Source organism: Rhynchophorus ferrugineus, unplaced genomic scaffold (assembly GCF_030347505.1).
Source record: "Rhynchophorus ferrugineus isolate W39M unplaced genomic scaffold, kcgeb_rfMv2 rfM2, whole genome shotgun sequence".
Lineage (NCBI taxonomy): Eukaryota > Metazoa > Arthropoda > Insecta > Coleoptera > Curculionidae > Rhynchophorus > Rhynchophorus ferrugineus.
The window spans coordinates 48219237-48236166 of NW_027472581.1; the positions used below are offsets into that span (position 1 = coordinate 48219237).

General features: G+C 31.9%; 2 protein-coding genes across 2 annotated transcripts; one reads left to right on the forward strand and one right to left on the reverse strand.

The window, feature by feature from the left end:
• The first annotated feature begins 615 nt into the window (after positions 1-615).
• LOC143191057 (26S rRNA (cytosine-C(5))-methyltransferase nsun-1) lies at positions 616-4254 on the forward strand. The gene is made up of 10 exons (XM_076395740.1): positions 616-836; positions 899-1066; positions 1120-1289; positions 1342-1504; positions 1553-1716; positions 1773-2317; positions 2370-2509; positions 2579-2713; positions 2778-2922; positions 3500-4254. The coding sequence occupies exons 1-10, from the start codon at positions 734-736 to the stop codon at positions 4197-4199; spliced, it is 2433 nt and encodes an 810-aa protein (XP_076251855.1). The 5' UTR covers positions 616-733; the 3' UTR covers positions 4200-4254.
• On the reverse strand, positions 4248-11722 carry Dnaaf3 (Dynein axonemal assembly factor 3). The gene is made up of 3 exons (XM_076395753.1): positions 11491-11722; positions 11068-11438; positions 4248-5207 (listed from the first exon to the last, which is right to left on the reverse strand). Exons 1-3 carry the CDS (start codon positions 11641-11643, stop codon positions 4397-4399), a joined length of 1335 nt encoding a protein of 444 aa, XP_076251868.1. The 5' UTR covers positions 11644-11722; the 3' UTR covers positions 4248-4396.
• Positions 11723-16930: the final 5208 nt, after the last annotated feature.

The following is a 16930-nucleotide window of genomic DNA, read 5'->3' on the forward strand; positions in this document are numbered from 1 at the left end:
ATTTTTGGTGGCCAACACCCCTAGTATTAGAGATATTTTAGTACGGTTCCTTGTAAGGTAAGTCCTTGCCATAGATTACAGATATCACAGAATAGAAATCATAAAATACAGTTTCTGTATTCTGTAGTGCTTGCTCCTCATGATATTTGTATTAATTCTATCAGAACCGTAATTATTCCGGTATTTATTAAACAACGCCTCCAAGTTTATTAATTTTGTTGAATTATTGCAATTTAATTGTAAGAAGTTCTTAATAAGATCTGTAGATTCTCGACACAAAACATTGAAATTAAAATAAAAGGGTTGAATATATGAATATATATTGGAAAAAAATATTGTTTTTTTTTCTCCGATATAACGTTATTTTTTAAAATAACGATATTTTGATATATCGAAAAATATTATGAATTATCGATAATTATAAAAATATCGACTTAATTGACGAAAAATTTTTTTTGTAATAACAGCGATATTTTAAAAATTTCTTTTGAAATTAACTACCAATTTTACCAATAACTCTATACCGATATTTTTTCGGTATCCCTACTTTAATCTATTGATTTTCGAAAGCTACAGATTATTTGCGTGTAGTTTTCTGTTAACTATTGAAGAAGAGGGTAGATTAATATTCTAGAGAAGAACATTCATAGAAGATCAGGTTCATAACCAATTTCTTCAATGAATGTAATTTTGAATTAAAGCGTTTGTTCAGTTTTATGCACGTGTATAAATAATGGGAAGAAAAGCTAAGTTCACTGATGGTGTCTTAATTAAGAAGGGTCCAGGAAGAAAGTTTAAAAAACAAAAGGATCCTATTTTTCCAAAGGAATTAATAAGTACTAAAAAGAATAGATCAAATTGTTTACTTATATTACATTTACTATGATATTAATTTTAGAGAGTGATGAGTCTGACAAAAAGCTCAGTTCAAGGCAAAAGAAACGACAGAAAAAGAGAGAACAGAAAGCCACAGAACTGTTAGAGAAACAAAAACAAAATAAGATAACTACAAAGGCTCTGAAGACAAATGAAAAGGCAAATCTACTTGAGCAATCTTATAGTGAAGGTTTATTATTTATATAATTTTCTCCAATGTGTTTATGAAAATATTTTTTTTAGATTCAAACGGATCAATTGATGAAGAATATGAAAGTGGATCTGAAGAGGTAAAGCTAAATAGTAAGAAAAATAAAGAAATGAGGGGTTTCTCTGATGACAATAATAAATGGCTTAAACCTAAATCAGGAAAAAAAATAATAAAGCGAAATGAAGATAGTGACGAAGAACAGGTTTAAAACAATACTTGACAACTTTTCTGATTCAATCTTAAACATATTTTAGGATTTTGAAGATGATTTGAATGACAGTGAGTTTGAAGAAGAAACTGATGAGGATACAGAAACAAAACTAGAAAACCTAGATGATTTGTCTGATGATGAGATTGGTGCCGATCAAGATGATTTTGAGGGAGACACTGATATAGATGATGTTGAGGAAAAATCAGGTAAATATATATTTTGTGGTTTAGATTTTTTTAAAAAGAATTTTATAGATTCAGATGATTTACTTCCAATCGAAAAACAAAATATTAAGTTAAAAAGAAAGCTAAAGAAGGAACAGAAAGAGTCTGAAGCAGAATTACAGTTGAATATTGCAAGTCAGGAAACATTCAAATTTCCAACCAAGGAATCAGAAGAAGAAGTTAAATCTCTTCAAGTAACATACCACATAGTTAGGTGAAAAATAGTGGGTGTAACTTTTTATATTTACAGGATGTTCAACAGAGAATACGAGAAATTATTAGGGTGCTTTCAGATTTTAGTAACTTAAGAGACAGTGAACATTCAAGATCTGAGTATCTAGAAATACTTAGAAAAGATTTATGTACCTATTATAGCTATAATGAATTCTTAATGGAGAAACTTATGCAATTATTTCCGCTTTCTGAACTATTGGAATTTTTGGAAGCTAGTGAGGTACAAAGGCCTTTGACAGTTCGCACAAATAGCTTAAAAACTAGAAGAAGAGACTTGGCACAAGCCTTAATAAATAGAGGTGTTAATTTAGACCCAGTTGGAAAATGGAGTAAAGTTGGTTTAGTAATATATTCATCACAAGTTCCAATAGGAGCTACACCAGAGTATCTAGCAGGTCATTATATTATTCAAGGAGCTTCAAGTTTTCTTCCAGTAATGGCACTAGCACCACAGGAGAATGAAAAGATTTTGGATATGTGTGCTGCACCTGGGGGAAAAGCTTCTCACATAGCAGCAGTTATGAAAAATACTGGTGTATTATTTGCAAATGATTTGAATAAGTAAGGTTCCACTATAAGCTTTATTTTTGATAAGCTTTATGTTGATTTCTAGAGAACGTATTAAAGCAGTTGTTGGAAATTTTCATCGCTTGGGAGTAGTAAATAGTGTAATTACCTCAATGGATGGGAGAGGATTTCCAAATTTGATGAAAATGTTTTTTGATAGGGTACTTTTAGATGCACCTTGTACAGGTAATAAATAAATACACTGAATAAGAATGGGAATTTTTCATAAGCAATTATTATTACCATACTCTTTAGGAACTGGGGTTGTTGCTAAAGATCAAAGTGTAAAAACGAGCAAAGATGAAACTGATATTCAGAGGTGTTATAATCTCCAACGACAATTGCTTCTGGCTGCAATTGACTCAGTAAATGCCAAGTCATCTACTGGAGGTAACATTCTCATACAAATATATGTTTCATCATTTATTAATGAAGTAATTTTTCTTGTTTTCAGGTTATATAGTATATTCAACATGTTCAATATTACCAGAGGAAAATGAATGGGTTATAGATTTTGCCTTAAAGAAAAGAAATGTGAAATTAGTAGACACTGGCTTAGGGTTTGGAACGGAGGGTTTTACCAAATACAGACATTTAAGGTTTTTATACTTTTATATTATTAGCATGAATGAATTTTGATGAATTTACAATTCTATGATTTAAGCTGTATGTGAAGCATTAGTGACAAATGTGTTCTCTTGTGGTTGTCTGTTTAACTTGTTTAATATTCAGTCAGTAATGCTAAATGTTAATATTTTATACATGAAGATGAGTGTTGGCTTTTAGGTCAACTGTAAGTGTGTGTGCAAAGCATGCACACACGTGGGTAGTACTTCTGGGAGGCGACCGATTGAGTGATCGAAACATCTACCATTAACATAGTTGTACAATTGTCTGACCTCTGATGACCTGATTTAATTAATCCAGTATAATCTACTTGATCAACACTTATACAGCAATGAAATTAAAACACATAGTTTTTGCGGCGTACAACTGAAATGTTCAATAAAAAAAACCAGTGGCAAGTTCGGTAGTTTCATATTTTGAAATATTTGAGAAAAATTAAATTGAATTAAAAAAAAAACGCTCAAAATTAAATCAGAGTTCTGATATGACTTCATGTTATATCAGGAATAGTTGATTTAACGTTTCATTCTATTTATTGTATTGTTGCAGGTTTCATCCAACTTTAAATTTAACACGTCGATTTTATCCTCACGAGCATAATATGGATGGATTCTTTGTTGCCAAGTTGAGGAAATTTTCAAATGTTATTCCCAAAAGTGATGATTCTGAAGTGGAAGAATTAGTCGAGGAAACGGTTGATAATAATATACAAAATGTAGAAATACTTCTTGAAGATACTGAGAAGAAAGGAAATAATAAAAACAAACGAAAATTCAATGCAGCTTCAGAGGAAGAAAAGCCTGGAAAGAAGCAAATTAAATTTGGCAATTCTAAAAAATCTAAAAAAGATGTTGACTTTAATTATGATAATCAGAAAAAGCAAACGAAACGAAACTTGAAGAATAAAGAACATACCGATATTAAAGCAAAATCGGTACAAAAAAAACAAACAAAATTACATAAAGCCAATGAGAAAAATGGTTTAGTTGAGAATAAAAAAAATAAATTAGGACAAGTTAACAAGAAACAAAGACTATCTCCAAGTAAACCAGTTAATAGTGAGACCGAAGGATTATATGTCAAAAAAACTATAAAAAGTAAGATTGGTAAAAAAATAGATTTAGAAGATGTTCCAGTTGAAGTAGGTCTTAAAATGAAGAAAAAGTTGAAGAATAATAAGAAACAGAGTTTTGGTAATTTAAAAGATAAAAGGCACAAAAATAAATTAGATAAACGTAAGCAAAAGTAAATTGCTTCAATTAAATGTTTTTTATTAATAAATAATAAAGATGTTTTTACAATCACTGTGTATTTTTTAATTTAATAGTAAAGCATTTAAAATAAATCCATATTAAATTTGTTATGTTGCTGATTTCAACATGACCGGATTGTGCTAAATAAATTAAATTATAATTCACTTACAATAAGGGCTTATGTCAAAAACATTTAATTTTTATTTATAGTAAATCTTAGATAACAATCATTTTCGACGTCAAATTTTGCTTTAGTGACATTTAAACGGTTAACTTTTTCTTCAATATTATTAACGTATGATTCTAGGTCCTTTTTCCGATTATTTAATAGAAATAATTGATTTTCAATTAACAATAGACCTTGATTTTTCACCACATGTTCTATAGTATTAATATCAAAATATTTCTCGTAATTATGTGCCACATATACAATATTAAAAAAATTTGATAATTTATCTTTATATTTCATATGTTTCAGTTGCGATATTGATAAAATATTAACTTGCGTATTTTCTATTTTGATGCAGGAATCTAGATTCTTTGCTTTGACCCTCGTATTATTTATATCAATTATAAGTTTATCTTGCTTTATAATTGAGGATCCCAACTGCATGTCATTGATTTTTGTGTGCTTGTATTCCTGTTGATGTTCTATTTCAAAAAATATTTGTTTTAAGTTTCTCTCAGTGACGTCGGTTGCTCTGTAAGCATTATGGCCGTTCGTTGATTTCAAAAAGTCGCTGTCTTCACATTCTAAGCCATATGCTACGAAAGGACCAGTTTGGATATCACCTAGGTATCCATAATGTACGAAATTTTGGCCGTTTGGAATAATAGCACAAACCATACTACGGTTAGGGAGTGATGCTTCGCTTTCAAGCCACGAAAAAGCGATTCCGTTTAAACGAAAAGACCGGTACTCCTGATTGCAGACTTGTTTGCCGCCAATCATATGGTAACGCATGTGTAGATCCCAGTCAAAAGCACCTAATTTAGAATCGTATCTAAAATAAAAGAAACGTTATGTCACAATTCAGATATTAAAATTTAGTGATTAACGGTTATTTCGACTAGATTGATTATATAAACATTACTTGACAAGATTATTGCATATTTGTATAGAATAGAAGGGTTAATTATGGAAAATGGAAAAAGTAACTACAGGGGATAGGAAGAACAATATGAACATCATTGAGTGTCACACAATATTCATTTATTAATAAGATGTTGAGCCACCATTTACTTTTAATACAGCTGAAATTCTTCGCGTAGAGTATCTGAATAGTTTCTCAACGGAATATTTTCCCATACTTGATCAAAAAGGTTACCAATTGCTTCATCATATTGGAGATGGAAATCTACTTCCCACTCTCTGTTCTAAAACTGTCCATAACGCTTCAATTAAGTTGAGATGTAGTGATTGTGCTACCCAGGGATGATGTTTAATATTCTGATGTGCTTGAAGCCAAGACTGAACCTTTTTGGCTACGTCTTTGAGCGCATTTTCATCTTGGAATACGGAAGTATTTGGTGTGAATATGCTAGTCATTGTAAGTACATTGTCATTGACCATGTCGAGATATTTCCCATACTTGACTGTAGGAAGCTTTTGGATTTCTTTAAATGTTATACCTTGAAAATAATTATGTAATGAAGAACATCGTATTCTAAGATCGAAGATAACGATCGAATTTCATATGCCATTATAGAGATCTTGTGAGATCCACATTGGGCATTTGACAATTTTAAACGTGAACTAAATTGATATATACTGAATTAAATCCTGTAGGAGACAACCAAGATATTTTATGACAAACGTATCGAAAAGAATCTAGCTTGTATTATCATTGGAGCTAGCCAAAAATACATCCAATAGTGATGCAATAATGAATATATATTTTTTATTAGATCATACATTAGATACGCTTAATACAATCTTAATTTACAACTGCATTCTATAGATACTATTGTTCCCTTGTATTTGTATCACTATGTTTTTATTTATTTTCTAAATTAAAATTAAATTAGATTATTTACTCTAAAGTATATTATTTATATTCAAGGCACCAATATAACGAATGCTCACAAATAGTGTTAAGACAGCTAATGTTGATGGACAAAGGTAAACGTTGGAGTAACAATTGATTAGGTTTTATTAGTCATAACATTTATTAATAATTCATTGCATATATATTGTGCTTCATGCTGGAAACAGGAAAGGTTAATAGCACCTTTGGTTTGGTTTGGATGACCTCGATCAGTCACATTGAAGAGGAAATTTAGAAATGATGGAATCGTGAAGATACATTCTTTAGATTGGAAATGAATAGCTCAGTTATTCACTTGAGTAAACCTTATAATATGGGACTATGATTTATTGCTGATTATTTCCAAGACAGGATGATAAGAGTGGAAACAACTAAAAGTGTGTTTATAATTAATATACGATAATTGTAAGAAATCGTACTCTGGACTGTGAAAGATTTATGCCCATTAGATATGTGTGTAATTGTTCAGAATATACATGAATATTTGGTTAAAGTGTGCGAGAAAAGAAAAAATAGCAACTGTTTTGCAAATATGGCAAATTCATTAGAGAGAATTCAGTGACTAATTTTATCAAGAATGGTGTACACAGGTAGTAGCAGAAGAAATTAAAAATACAGTGATATCAAAATGACTTGACAAGAAAACATACCATCGAAAGAATAAAGAACTAAACGTAAAAAGGTAAATATGCTCTTTAATGAAAGTATAATAGATTACTTGGACATACAATTGTTAATTAGGCGGATTTGATCTCCAGAGGTATACCACTACATAAAAAACGTGCCTAGAACTCTACCTCATGTATAGTGTAGAAAAGAGTTCAATGTAAATATAATAAAACCACTCTAACCTATAAATTATTGTGACTGTGCATAATTAACTGTAGTTTACATTATTCGAGAATATATGCATTATTATTATATATATTTGATAACATTTTAGTTTCATTGTTTTATTTAAAAGCCAAAATGAACTAAAACTAAGAGTTCTTACGGCAATATTGCTACGTTTTGACCTCATACATTTAGATGACGTATGTTCACACCAACTTTGGATAGACTATACGTAAGTTTATGTGGTTTGGTTTGTGTACTGGGTGTTGTAATTGCTAATAGGCTATGATTTAGACCTTCTTTCATGTTTTGAGGCAAAATCTTGTATAACTTTGTATATCCAATTGATTTCTAGTTCATAGGGTAGATTGTTGGTTATGTAACGATAAGCATTGGTATTTTATTGAAAAACTTTTTTTGCGTTAAATTACTAGTCGGTTTGATGTCTTAGTGGGACACAATACATTTGTCTACAGTCCGAGTAGGCTTCATAATTGATTGACGAACTTATATCCTTGTTGATTTTGAGTCTGATCTTCTTAGATTTTTATCAGATGTTATGTTTCTAATTTAAACTACTGTCGAGATAGACGTTGGGGTATTTTGCTTGCTCTGCTTGAGCATTTTAGGCGCCTTTCAAGTGGTACAATAAGGTTTTTGTAATTATAGACAATTTTCCTTCACGCCAATGGTTTGGCGATAGCAATTTGCATATTTTGTGGGTAGTTTTAAATGTTTTTTTTTTGGGGGGGGGGGGTTGTGGTTTAAATTCTTTGTGTTATAGTTAAAATATTTTGGAACACATATAACTATAGATATTTAGTTTGGATTTCGAAACCACCACTCAATGTTCGACCAACTGCATATATTATCGTAACATTGGTTATCGAAAAGATGTCTTAAACAAGAAATACTACCCTCTAACAATTCTGGATGTTTTGCAGGACATTCACTGAATATGTCGTTTAGGACTGATTTACAACACGAGCAATTGTTGTAGCGCAACTATTGCAACTATATTGAAGTTGTATCTTTTTGAAAGAAAATTTGGTGCATAGCGCGAAGTGTCATTGTCAACGTATAAACCTATTTCAGCTAGTGCTCGGCGGGGTAGTGTCCTTGGACCATTCTTATATCGGTTCTATACTGGATCTACAAATAGACTAAAAACTAAAAAATGCAGCTTAATAGAACAAAATATGTTCATGTAAATTTTGTGTTGAAACGGAAACCTAAGTATATGACTTATAGGACCAGGGTAGAACCTTGGTATTTATCTCAATGGTAAATTGAATTGGACAAAATTAGACAAAAATTAAAAATATAAATATAAATTGATAACTAACTAGATAACTAAAAGTGAATAACTACTAATAGATAAATAGTCGAAGAATACTCCTAACTTGACCAAAAATCGAAGAGTGTGATTTAACGGTCAGTAATAAAACCTATTTGGACATGGGATAACATGAAATTATCAGATCGAGTAATAATCAACGTTGTCAAAATAAAGTTCTTCAATTAATTACCAATGCTCATCCGTACGTAACCAACGAAGATATGCACGATGACCTGGAGATCAAATGTATCTACTAAGTTATGAAAGATTTCACACAGACATGAAAGTAGATTACTAAATCACAGAAACGTTTAAGTAATAAAAACACAAATTCGAGTGGTTTGGTTTCTGCGCTACTGATTGACGTGGTTCCTGCGTATTGTCTACCCTACACGTAAATGGTTGTATAGTAGACAACGCGCAGGGATCCGGATAACTACAAGCGTAGAAACCGAACCACATGAACTTGTATAGTGTATAAGTGTTACTATTAATTTTAGCTTAAGTTATTCTAAATTAATTTTAATTTGGGATATACAGACTGATATATTTATTTCGCACTTGTACTGTCTGCGAACTAATCCATGTAGAAAAGAAAAGTAGTAATATATTCATGTAAAATTAATATTATACTAAACATATCTAATAAAACATGCTATATTAAAAAAAATGCGAGACAACGGAAAACTGATGTATTTAAGAAAGTGTTAGAGGAGAAAGATACACATTTATTTCGGTCGTTAGCCTTTGGCAACGTGATATGGCATGATGGACTGGTATATAAACTAAAAAGACTCTTCTACGTTACCATATACTCTCATCATACCTCAGTTGAAGGAGCTTCATGATTAAATGTATTGATGAGCTTCATGATTAAATGTATTGATGAATATTTGGCTTTGAATGAAATACACTCGGGTGTCTCCGAGGTAGCGTACTGAGACCGGTGTTGTAACTGATTTATACTGCGGACCTTCCAGTTAGTGAGGACACAATAACTGTGACCAACGCTGATTCCGCTGCCGTCCCATCAGTGCATTCTCATCTGAGAAAAGTTGCTTCCCTATTACTTATACTCTGAGAAAAAAAACCTATCCGTCGATAAAATTATGTAATGAAAACATCCCATAAGAGGAACATGCAAAATACATTACTTTTGATCGTAGGTTAACTTTGCAGAAGCACATTTGGACTGGCATAAACAACTCAACAGCAGGCTCTGTAGTGTGAATTGGTTAACAGGTTGCTACTTTCATTTAAACAATGAGCAAGCATGGAAACAATAACAATAACGTAGAAATATTGGGAAGATTCCAGAGCAAATTTTCAAGAAACCTGCTCAATATTCCCCATTCTTCAAGCATGAGAAAAATTTATATCTATTTGGATCTCGGTGTGCGAACATTAAAACAGGAAATAATGATGCTGAGTGGAATAGGATGACAACAACGCACTCAGGTTCAAGAGATGCGAAATCACCAGTCTCAGCAACTGATGTTGTCATGTAGAGGGGTGGGTGCTGCGTGCACAGGTTGAAGCTCCCTCATAAATACAACAACAAATAATTTAGAAGATGGACAACACGGCAGCTTATTGTTCTGGAACTGATTGCCATGACGTAGCACAGAGAAGGAAAAAAACTTGACGCTAAGGCAGCAAGGCAAGTTACACATTTGAGCAGCACATCCAAATAACAGGTCAATTGAAACGTTCGCAGCATGATACATAGATGGCGATGGTAGAATTAAATCCATATGTTTTTTAATTAGCCCTAACCCTCAAAAGATGCGTGTATGAATTTGACAGTTGTCGGATCATTAGTTTGTGAATTATAACATTTTGAGTGAAACAACTTTTGTGATTGTGAAGAAAATGTATAAAAAGGAATTTCGCATGTTGATAAAATATTGCTTTTTAAAGGGAAAAAATATAGTTGAAGCAAAAACTTGAAGGAACTGAACGTGTACCCAAATATATGAGAAAGCTCTGTGGAAAGTGGGTGCCGCACGAGCTCACTTTTGACCAAAAACAATGACGAGTTGATGATTCGGAGCAGTGTTTGAAGATAATCAAGCGTAATAAATTCGAGTTTTTGCGTCGATGTGTGACAATGGATGAAACATGGCTCCATCATTTCACTCTGAAGTCCAATCGAAGGACTATCAAAATCGCTGAAAAACGTCCGCATTTGAAGAAAAAGAAAGTGCTGATTCACTAAGACAATGCACCGTGTCACAAGTCAGTGAAAACCATGGCAAAAATCAATGAATTGGGCCTTCGAATTGCTTCCTCATTCACCGTATTCTTTAAATCTGCCCCCCAGCGATTATTTCCTGTTCTCAGATCTCAAAAGAATGCTCGCTGGGAATTTTCATTGAATGAAGAGGTGATGATGGATGAAGCAAAGGACAAATCGTACTACAAAAATAGTATCGAAAAGTTGGAGGGTCGCTATAACCAATGTATCGCTCTTGAAGGGAATTATGTTGAATAAAAAAAAACTAATTTTCCCAAAAAAATGTTTTACTATGGCAGGCCGGGGACTTTTCAATTGACCTGTTAATAAAACAAGGACTTCATCTAGTTTAAATACAACATGTACCTTAGTAAGTAGTTAGAGTAATAGTTAGGATATAATATTACCTCACTCCAAGAGTTTTCCTCAACCTTCTATCCCAGCAATCAATAATATTAAATTCGTCTTTACCACACCAGAATTTTGTTAAATTTTCTAAGTAATCCCTGTCTTTATATTTAATATCTAGGTTTACAAAATTAATTTTCCTTCTTAGTGCTTCGTAGTTAGTGATCATTTCAATCAGATCACTCGCTGCGCTAGTTAAATACTTGGCAGTAAATGGTCGAATAATAGAGTTACCATATAGTTCCATAAAAACTTTTGTTTTTTGCTCCAATCCTATTGAGGTTTTTGGTTGAAGGGATATATATAGAAGTAACAGCTGTTTGGCAACTGTTTCCATACAAGCTTCCATTATATAAAAATTAAGAGTTACCTATTTAAATAACAAAATAAATCCATTTATTTTATGAAAAATTATATCTTACCTTCTTATGACGGTATCTTCGGGCTAGAGTTTTTAAAATATGTCTGCAATCGGTGCTTCCAATCAATAATATGTTTATTTCATCATGACACTCTCCATTTTGCTTTAAATATTCTTCTGTTAAATCTAATGCCGGAGTTAAACCCCAAAACATCTTTGCAATTGTAGTAAAATTTAGAACTATTTTGATATATAACAGATGTAAATGTTAAAATGAAAATTGATCTAACAAGTTGTTGCCTAGTTACGTATGAAAGGAGGCCACAATATAACCACAGAGAAAATAGAGATTTAACTCAGGGGTGTGCAACTCCAATGGTAAGTAGTGGGGCAAAATTTTGCTTAGTTCAATCATTGGCGGCGCTGACAACGTGAATTTGATTGGTTAGTTTAAAATAATTATGTAGAAACCTGTAAGGAAAATACTTTGCTTTGATTGGTCTGCCATTTCGCCTGACTTTGTGACGTCACATTTATTGGCCAATAGAATTTAAATGAAAATCAAATTTAATTTTTAAAATTAATTTATTAAAATAAAATCCTATACAAATATACATAAGTGTAAATAATATAATTGAATATAAACAAAAAGCAAAAAAAAAACAATTATGAACTGTATTCTAGGCAAAATTAAAATATCTATAATTCTTCTATAACGCCTTCCCATATTTGTTTAGTGCCATCAATTTTATGGGATCTATTAGAGTTCTAACTTATCTTGATATATTGAAGGTAAACTTTAAATCCTTCCCTGTTGATATTGCATTAACTTTATTAAACCAAAAATACAATCACACCTCATAATAACTTTTAAAATTTGGTCTTAAAAATCATTATGGATTGGACATTTGAAACACTAAACATTTATGTGTTTTTTAAACATATTTAGATTTTAGAGTATTTAATCTGTGGAACTGCTTAATATAGAATGTAATATTGCATGTTGTCTCTTTTTCACCTGAAATAAGACTAAAATACAATATTAGACTCTTGTTTTTCTGAGAGCAACTGAAAATATAGACTCAACTCATTATGGTTTATCCACGTAACTTACTACTATTTACTTGATCAACCCATTTTTGGAGCGAGATCATTCTTTGGGAAACGATGTTTAATTCCCGTAGCAGATTTTTAGCCCGGTACAGTACATCTTTTACTACACTGACGCATTGTCATCAATTTTTATATTATTATTCCATAATAATTAATGTAAAACAGAAAATATACACAACGTGAAACGAAGATTTCTTGATCTAAACAAAAACCAAAACCTACAAACAACAAACTTAAAAATGGACGCCCATAGAAAATGCCGACTTCACACAATTTGATCGACCAATCACGTTCCATGTTAGTGGCGGCACCAGGAATTTAAACTAGCCAATCACAATTTGTGATCACAGCGCTACCGTTGATTGAACTAAACAAAACATTTCCCCAAGGTCGCCTATACCGTAAAATTTCTATTTTTCTATGATTTAACTTTAAGCAATATCTAGATGTCAGAACCGAAGGCATTTGATTGATTCATTTCGTTTTCATTGTGCCTTTGTAGTTTATTTTTCTTCTTCAACTTCAACAAAATTGTTTTATTATACTGTTAGTAGGTCTTTGAGCTATCTTTTATTTTATCCTGCTATATTGTCACGTCTATAATATAATACCTTTTTAGTCTGATATAAAATAACTAAATTCAAAACCTTTAATTCCACACTAGACAATGATCTTCCAGATAAAATAGTTAAAATAATAACAAGATGTGCCATATATTTTTGGGTTCAATAAGTAAATCGAATTTTTATAGGGAAGGACTAAAAGTTTTTCAATATAAGAAAAGAGAGAACTCTAATAGGTCTTATTAAATTAATAGCTTTTATATTATATTCATATTTTATGATATATTTATCTTTATGATTTATGGATGTATATTTATATATATTTAAATATTATGTATTATATATTTATATTTTTATATTTATATTTTTATTGAGTTTTATTAATTTTTTTCTGAAATTGAATTGTTTTTTATTTAAATTTCATTTGTCAATGAAATGTGACGTCAAGGCTGTGACGTGTCGCATCTGCGTGACAAATTTTATCAAAGAACCAATCAGATGTCTTCATAGCAAAATGTTTCCCTTACAGGTGCCTATAATGGAGATATAATCTGATCAATTAAATTATTGAAATGGGAGATTATAAACCCATCTAGATCTTGGACGTAGCGAAACGGTTCTCCAGATACTATTGAGTTTTATTTCTATTACTCTATGCCCATATTATATTTATTATATGTTATAGTATGAGATCTAAATGTACAAAACTTTTCCGTAACCTTTCTTTAAGGTAATAACGAATAAAATAATTATTCAATTTGGTGCAGCGAACGATCTATTTTTATTTGTATAGATGCAAACACTTAAATTATACATTACTCTGCCACCGAAGTTGCCCTCCCATTCCTTCTTCATGTTGAAAATTCTTTTATCGGCCGATATTCTCACCTTACTCATCTCCTCAATATAAATTCATTAACGTTTAGGTGTTTCTAAGTTAACTTTTAACGTCATTTAGGCATTAAGTACATACATACAATAACCAGAATTTCGGCCAAATTTTTGGAAAATCAAATCTAATCATTTACATAAGCTTACAATAAGCTTACATCCCTACACAAATACTTTACATCGATGGATCAAAGAGCGATGACGGTGTTTGTGTGACTGTTCTAGTCATTTGGAAATCATTTCAATGGCTGACCTGCACTGATTCTAACGCGATGAGTACAACGTAATCACACTTATACGATCATTCACTAATAATTAACATACATAACACTCTCCAAGAGCTTACCACATTAGACAAGAAAAATTCTCTTGCTTGAATTCCCAGCCATAAGGGAATTAAAGGAAATTAAATGGTTGACGTCATGGCCAAGAATGCCATTTTAACTGGCACTCACTATCAACACGTTATAGAATATAACTAGGACTAACTGAAGACAGCAACAAGTTATGGTCAATAAAACACGATTTTTTATCCATCTATCTAAATCCAGATCCTGCAAGTTTATCCTTAACCGACTTATGCTGGGGTATCGTAAATTCACCCATTCCCATCTGCTAAGGAGAGACCGCCCTACTCAACGCCCTCGCTGTGCACCCTCCTCAATGTAGTGAGTTGCATTCTAAGAGTATACCATACATTCTTAGAATGCTCTCTTACCACATTGAAAACCGAACTTAACTTTCCTCACTGCCTATTAGACTTGTTGTACCTTGGAAAGCCTACCTAAAGTTCTTAGATTCCTAGAAGTTCTTAATCTACAACATGAGATCCGATCACAAATGGTGCTATCCAAATGTCTTTTATATATTGTACTATATACATAAGTTATAATATGTGATATTGAATTTAAACAAAAAACTATTAATTTAATTAAAAATATTATTTTATTTGACGGAAAGAAGTGGCGACTGGTTGAACGGTGATACAAAGCTTCACTGGGGGTAAAAAGAGACCAACCCGTCTCACTCGTTTACCATTTAAGTAGTAAAAAAAAATCCGACCGGATAGTCTTAGCCGTATTACATAACATCTACCTCCTAAGGAAACGGCCAGAGTGTGTACGTGGACGTTATTCCGCCTGGACAGCTTACAGTTGTAAAATTATGTTTGAGTATCGCCTATATCTTCGTCCGCTAGTTTGCCTTTGAAGATCAAATTTCATTCATTTTCAAAATTTCCATGCTATCTTTCTCTGGAATGGTTTTCCAGCTTCTGATGACTCCAGATTCCAATAGTCTACGGCTAAGGAACTGAGTTACTGCAATCCACAATTGGTGGCTGTTCACCAACTGTAATGCATGTGCCGGGAATCTACGGACTAGGGGTGTTGAAAACTCGAATGTTTCTTACTTGGAATAGTATAGATATGGGTCGTTGAGTACATTTAATCCCTCCTTTGTGACCATATATATATATATATATATATATATATATATATATATATATATATATATGTGTGTGTTAGATGTTCCCGTTCTACTCTGTTATTTTTATATTATTCTATTTTGTTATATGTTAATTTTATGTTATATTCATATTGTGATCGTAACCATATGCAACGGTACATCGCAATCACCAGATAATACATACAGTATATTCAAAACAGCAGTGAACTTACGCCATCTGAATTGACGACGTTGAACGTGGCAATGTTGCCGCATCAACTCTGAGTTTTAGTTCATTTTGGCCTTGACATACAACAAAGTTCTAATATAAATCAAATAATTAAACTGTTAAAAGTACAAAATTATAATATTAAATTACTGATATGAAATATAATTTATTTTAACATTACAGTAATAGTTCTGTTCAAACCACCACGGAGTGCAGATGTACCTTTCAGAAAGTTCTGTTGTAAAAAAAAGACATCTGTGTTACTGTTGTCATAAAAGTGCCGGTCATAAAAAGTGTAAACCTAGTCTCAACCATTGTAGAGTGACAACATGATTCAAAACGTGCACTATTGAACGTGAAATTTAAAATTTATTTTTTATAAGCAACTCTATATATATTAACTCTACCTTCTGGGAATTTTCTTTGTTATTTTTGGAACGGTAAATCGAGCGAGCAAAATACGACACGCGTAAAAAAATAAATTAAACATTTAATAACTATTAAGTGATCCGTATTGTTAATTTCAATACGTAATGGCTAATCCACAACATCTTTCTGTCGATTCATCAATTGAATCACCCGTTATTCGAAATAACAATCAACTACCAATAACTGAAACCCCTCAAATGCACGAATGGAACACCGTTACAAACAAAAAGCGCTTAAGGAGCCCCGAAGAGCAATTAGTCCGAAAACAGATGAAAATCAGCGACTATTGGCTTCAAAAACCCCTCTCAACATACAACAGTTTCAGTGCCCTGACAGAAGAAACAGAAGAAAACCAGAACATCAAAGAAAACCAACCAAAAACAATTCCCAGACCACCCCCAATAACAGTATATAAGGTAGGTGTTGTTAAACATCTGCATGACTTGCTCAAGATAATATCCAATCATTATACAATAAAAACAAGCGGATCTGAAACAATGAAGATTCAAATGTTTGACCCTGAACATTTCAAAATTTTAATAAAAGAGTTGGACAATAGAAACACGCAATATCATACTTTTCGAACAAAACCCGAAAAAACTTTTAAATTTGTCATAAAAGGACTACATCACGCAACGGATACAAACACAATTGAAACAGCCCTAGCTGAATAAGGCCACGAAGTTGTAAATATACATAACATAAAACGTCGTGCAACAATGACAGGGAGCTTAAAATGTTTTTATATGAACAAAATATTGATATCATGATAGTATCCGAAACACATTTCACAGATAGAAATTATTTACGGATTCCAAAATACAAGCTGT

Excerpts from the sequence above, each read along its gene's own strand:
- LOC143191057 (XM_076395740.1), top strand. The coding sequence starts at position 734 with ATGGGAAGAAAAGCTAAGTTCACTGATGGTGTCTTAATTAAGAAGGGT. Across the intron at positions 1,505-1,552 it reads TGATGTTGAGGAAAAATCAG|ATTCAGATGATTTACTTCCA; the intron begins GTAAATATATAT and ends AGAATTTTATAG. Across the intron at positions 2,510-2,578 it reads TTTAGATGCACCTTGTACAG|GAACTGGGGTTGTTGCTAAA; the intron begins GTAATAAATAAA and ends CATACTCTTTAG.
- Dnaaf3 (XM_076395753.1), bottom strand. The coding sequence starts at position 11,643 with ATGTTTTGGGGTTTAACTCCGGCATTAGATTTAACAGAAGAATATTTA. Across the intron at positions 11,439-11,490 it reads GAAGATACCGTCATAAGAAG|GTAACTCTTAATTTTTATAT; the intron begins GTAAGATATAAT and ends TTATTTAAATAG. Across the intron at positions 5,208-11,067 it reads AGGAAAACTCTTGGAGTGAG|ATACGATTCTAAATTAGGTG; the intron begins GTAATATTATAT and ends CTTTTATTTTAG.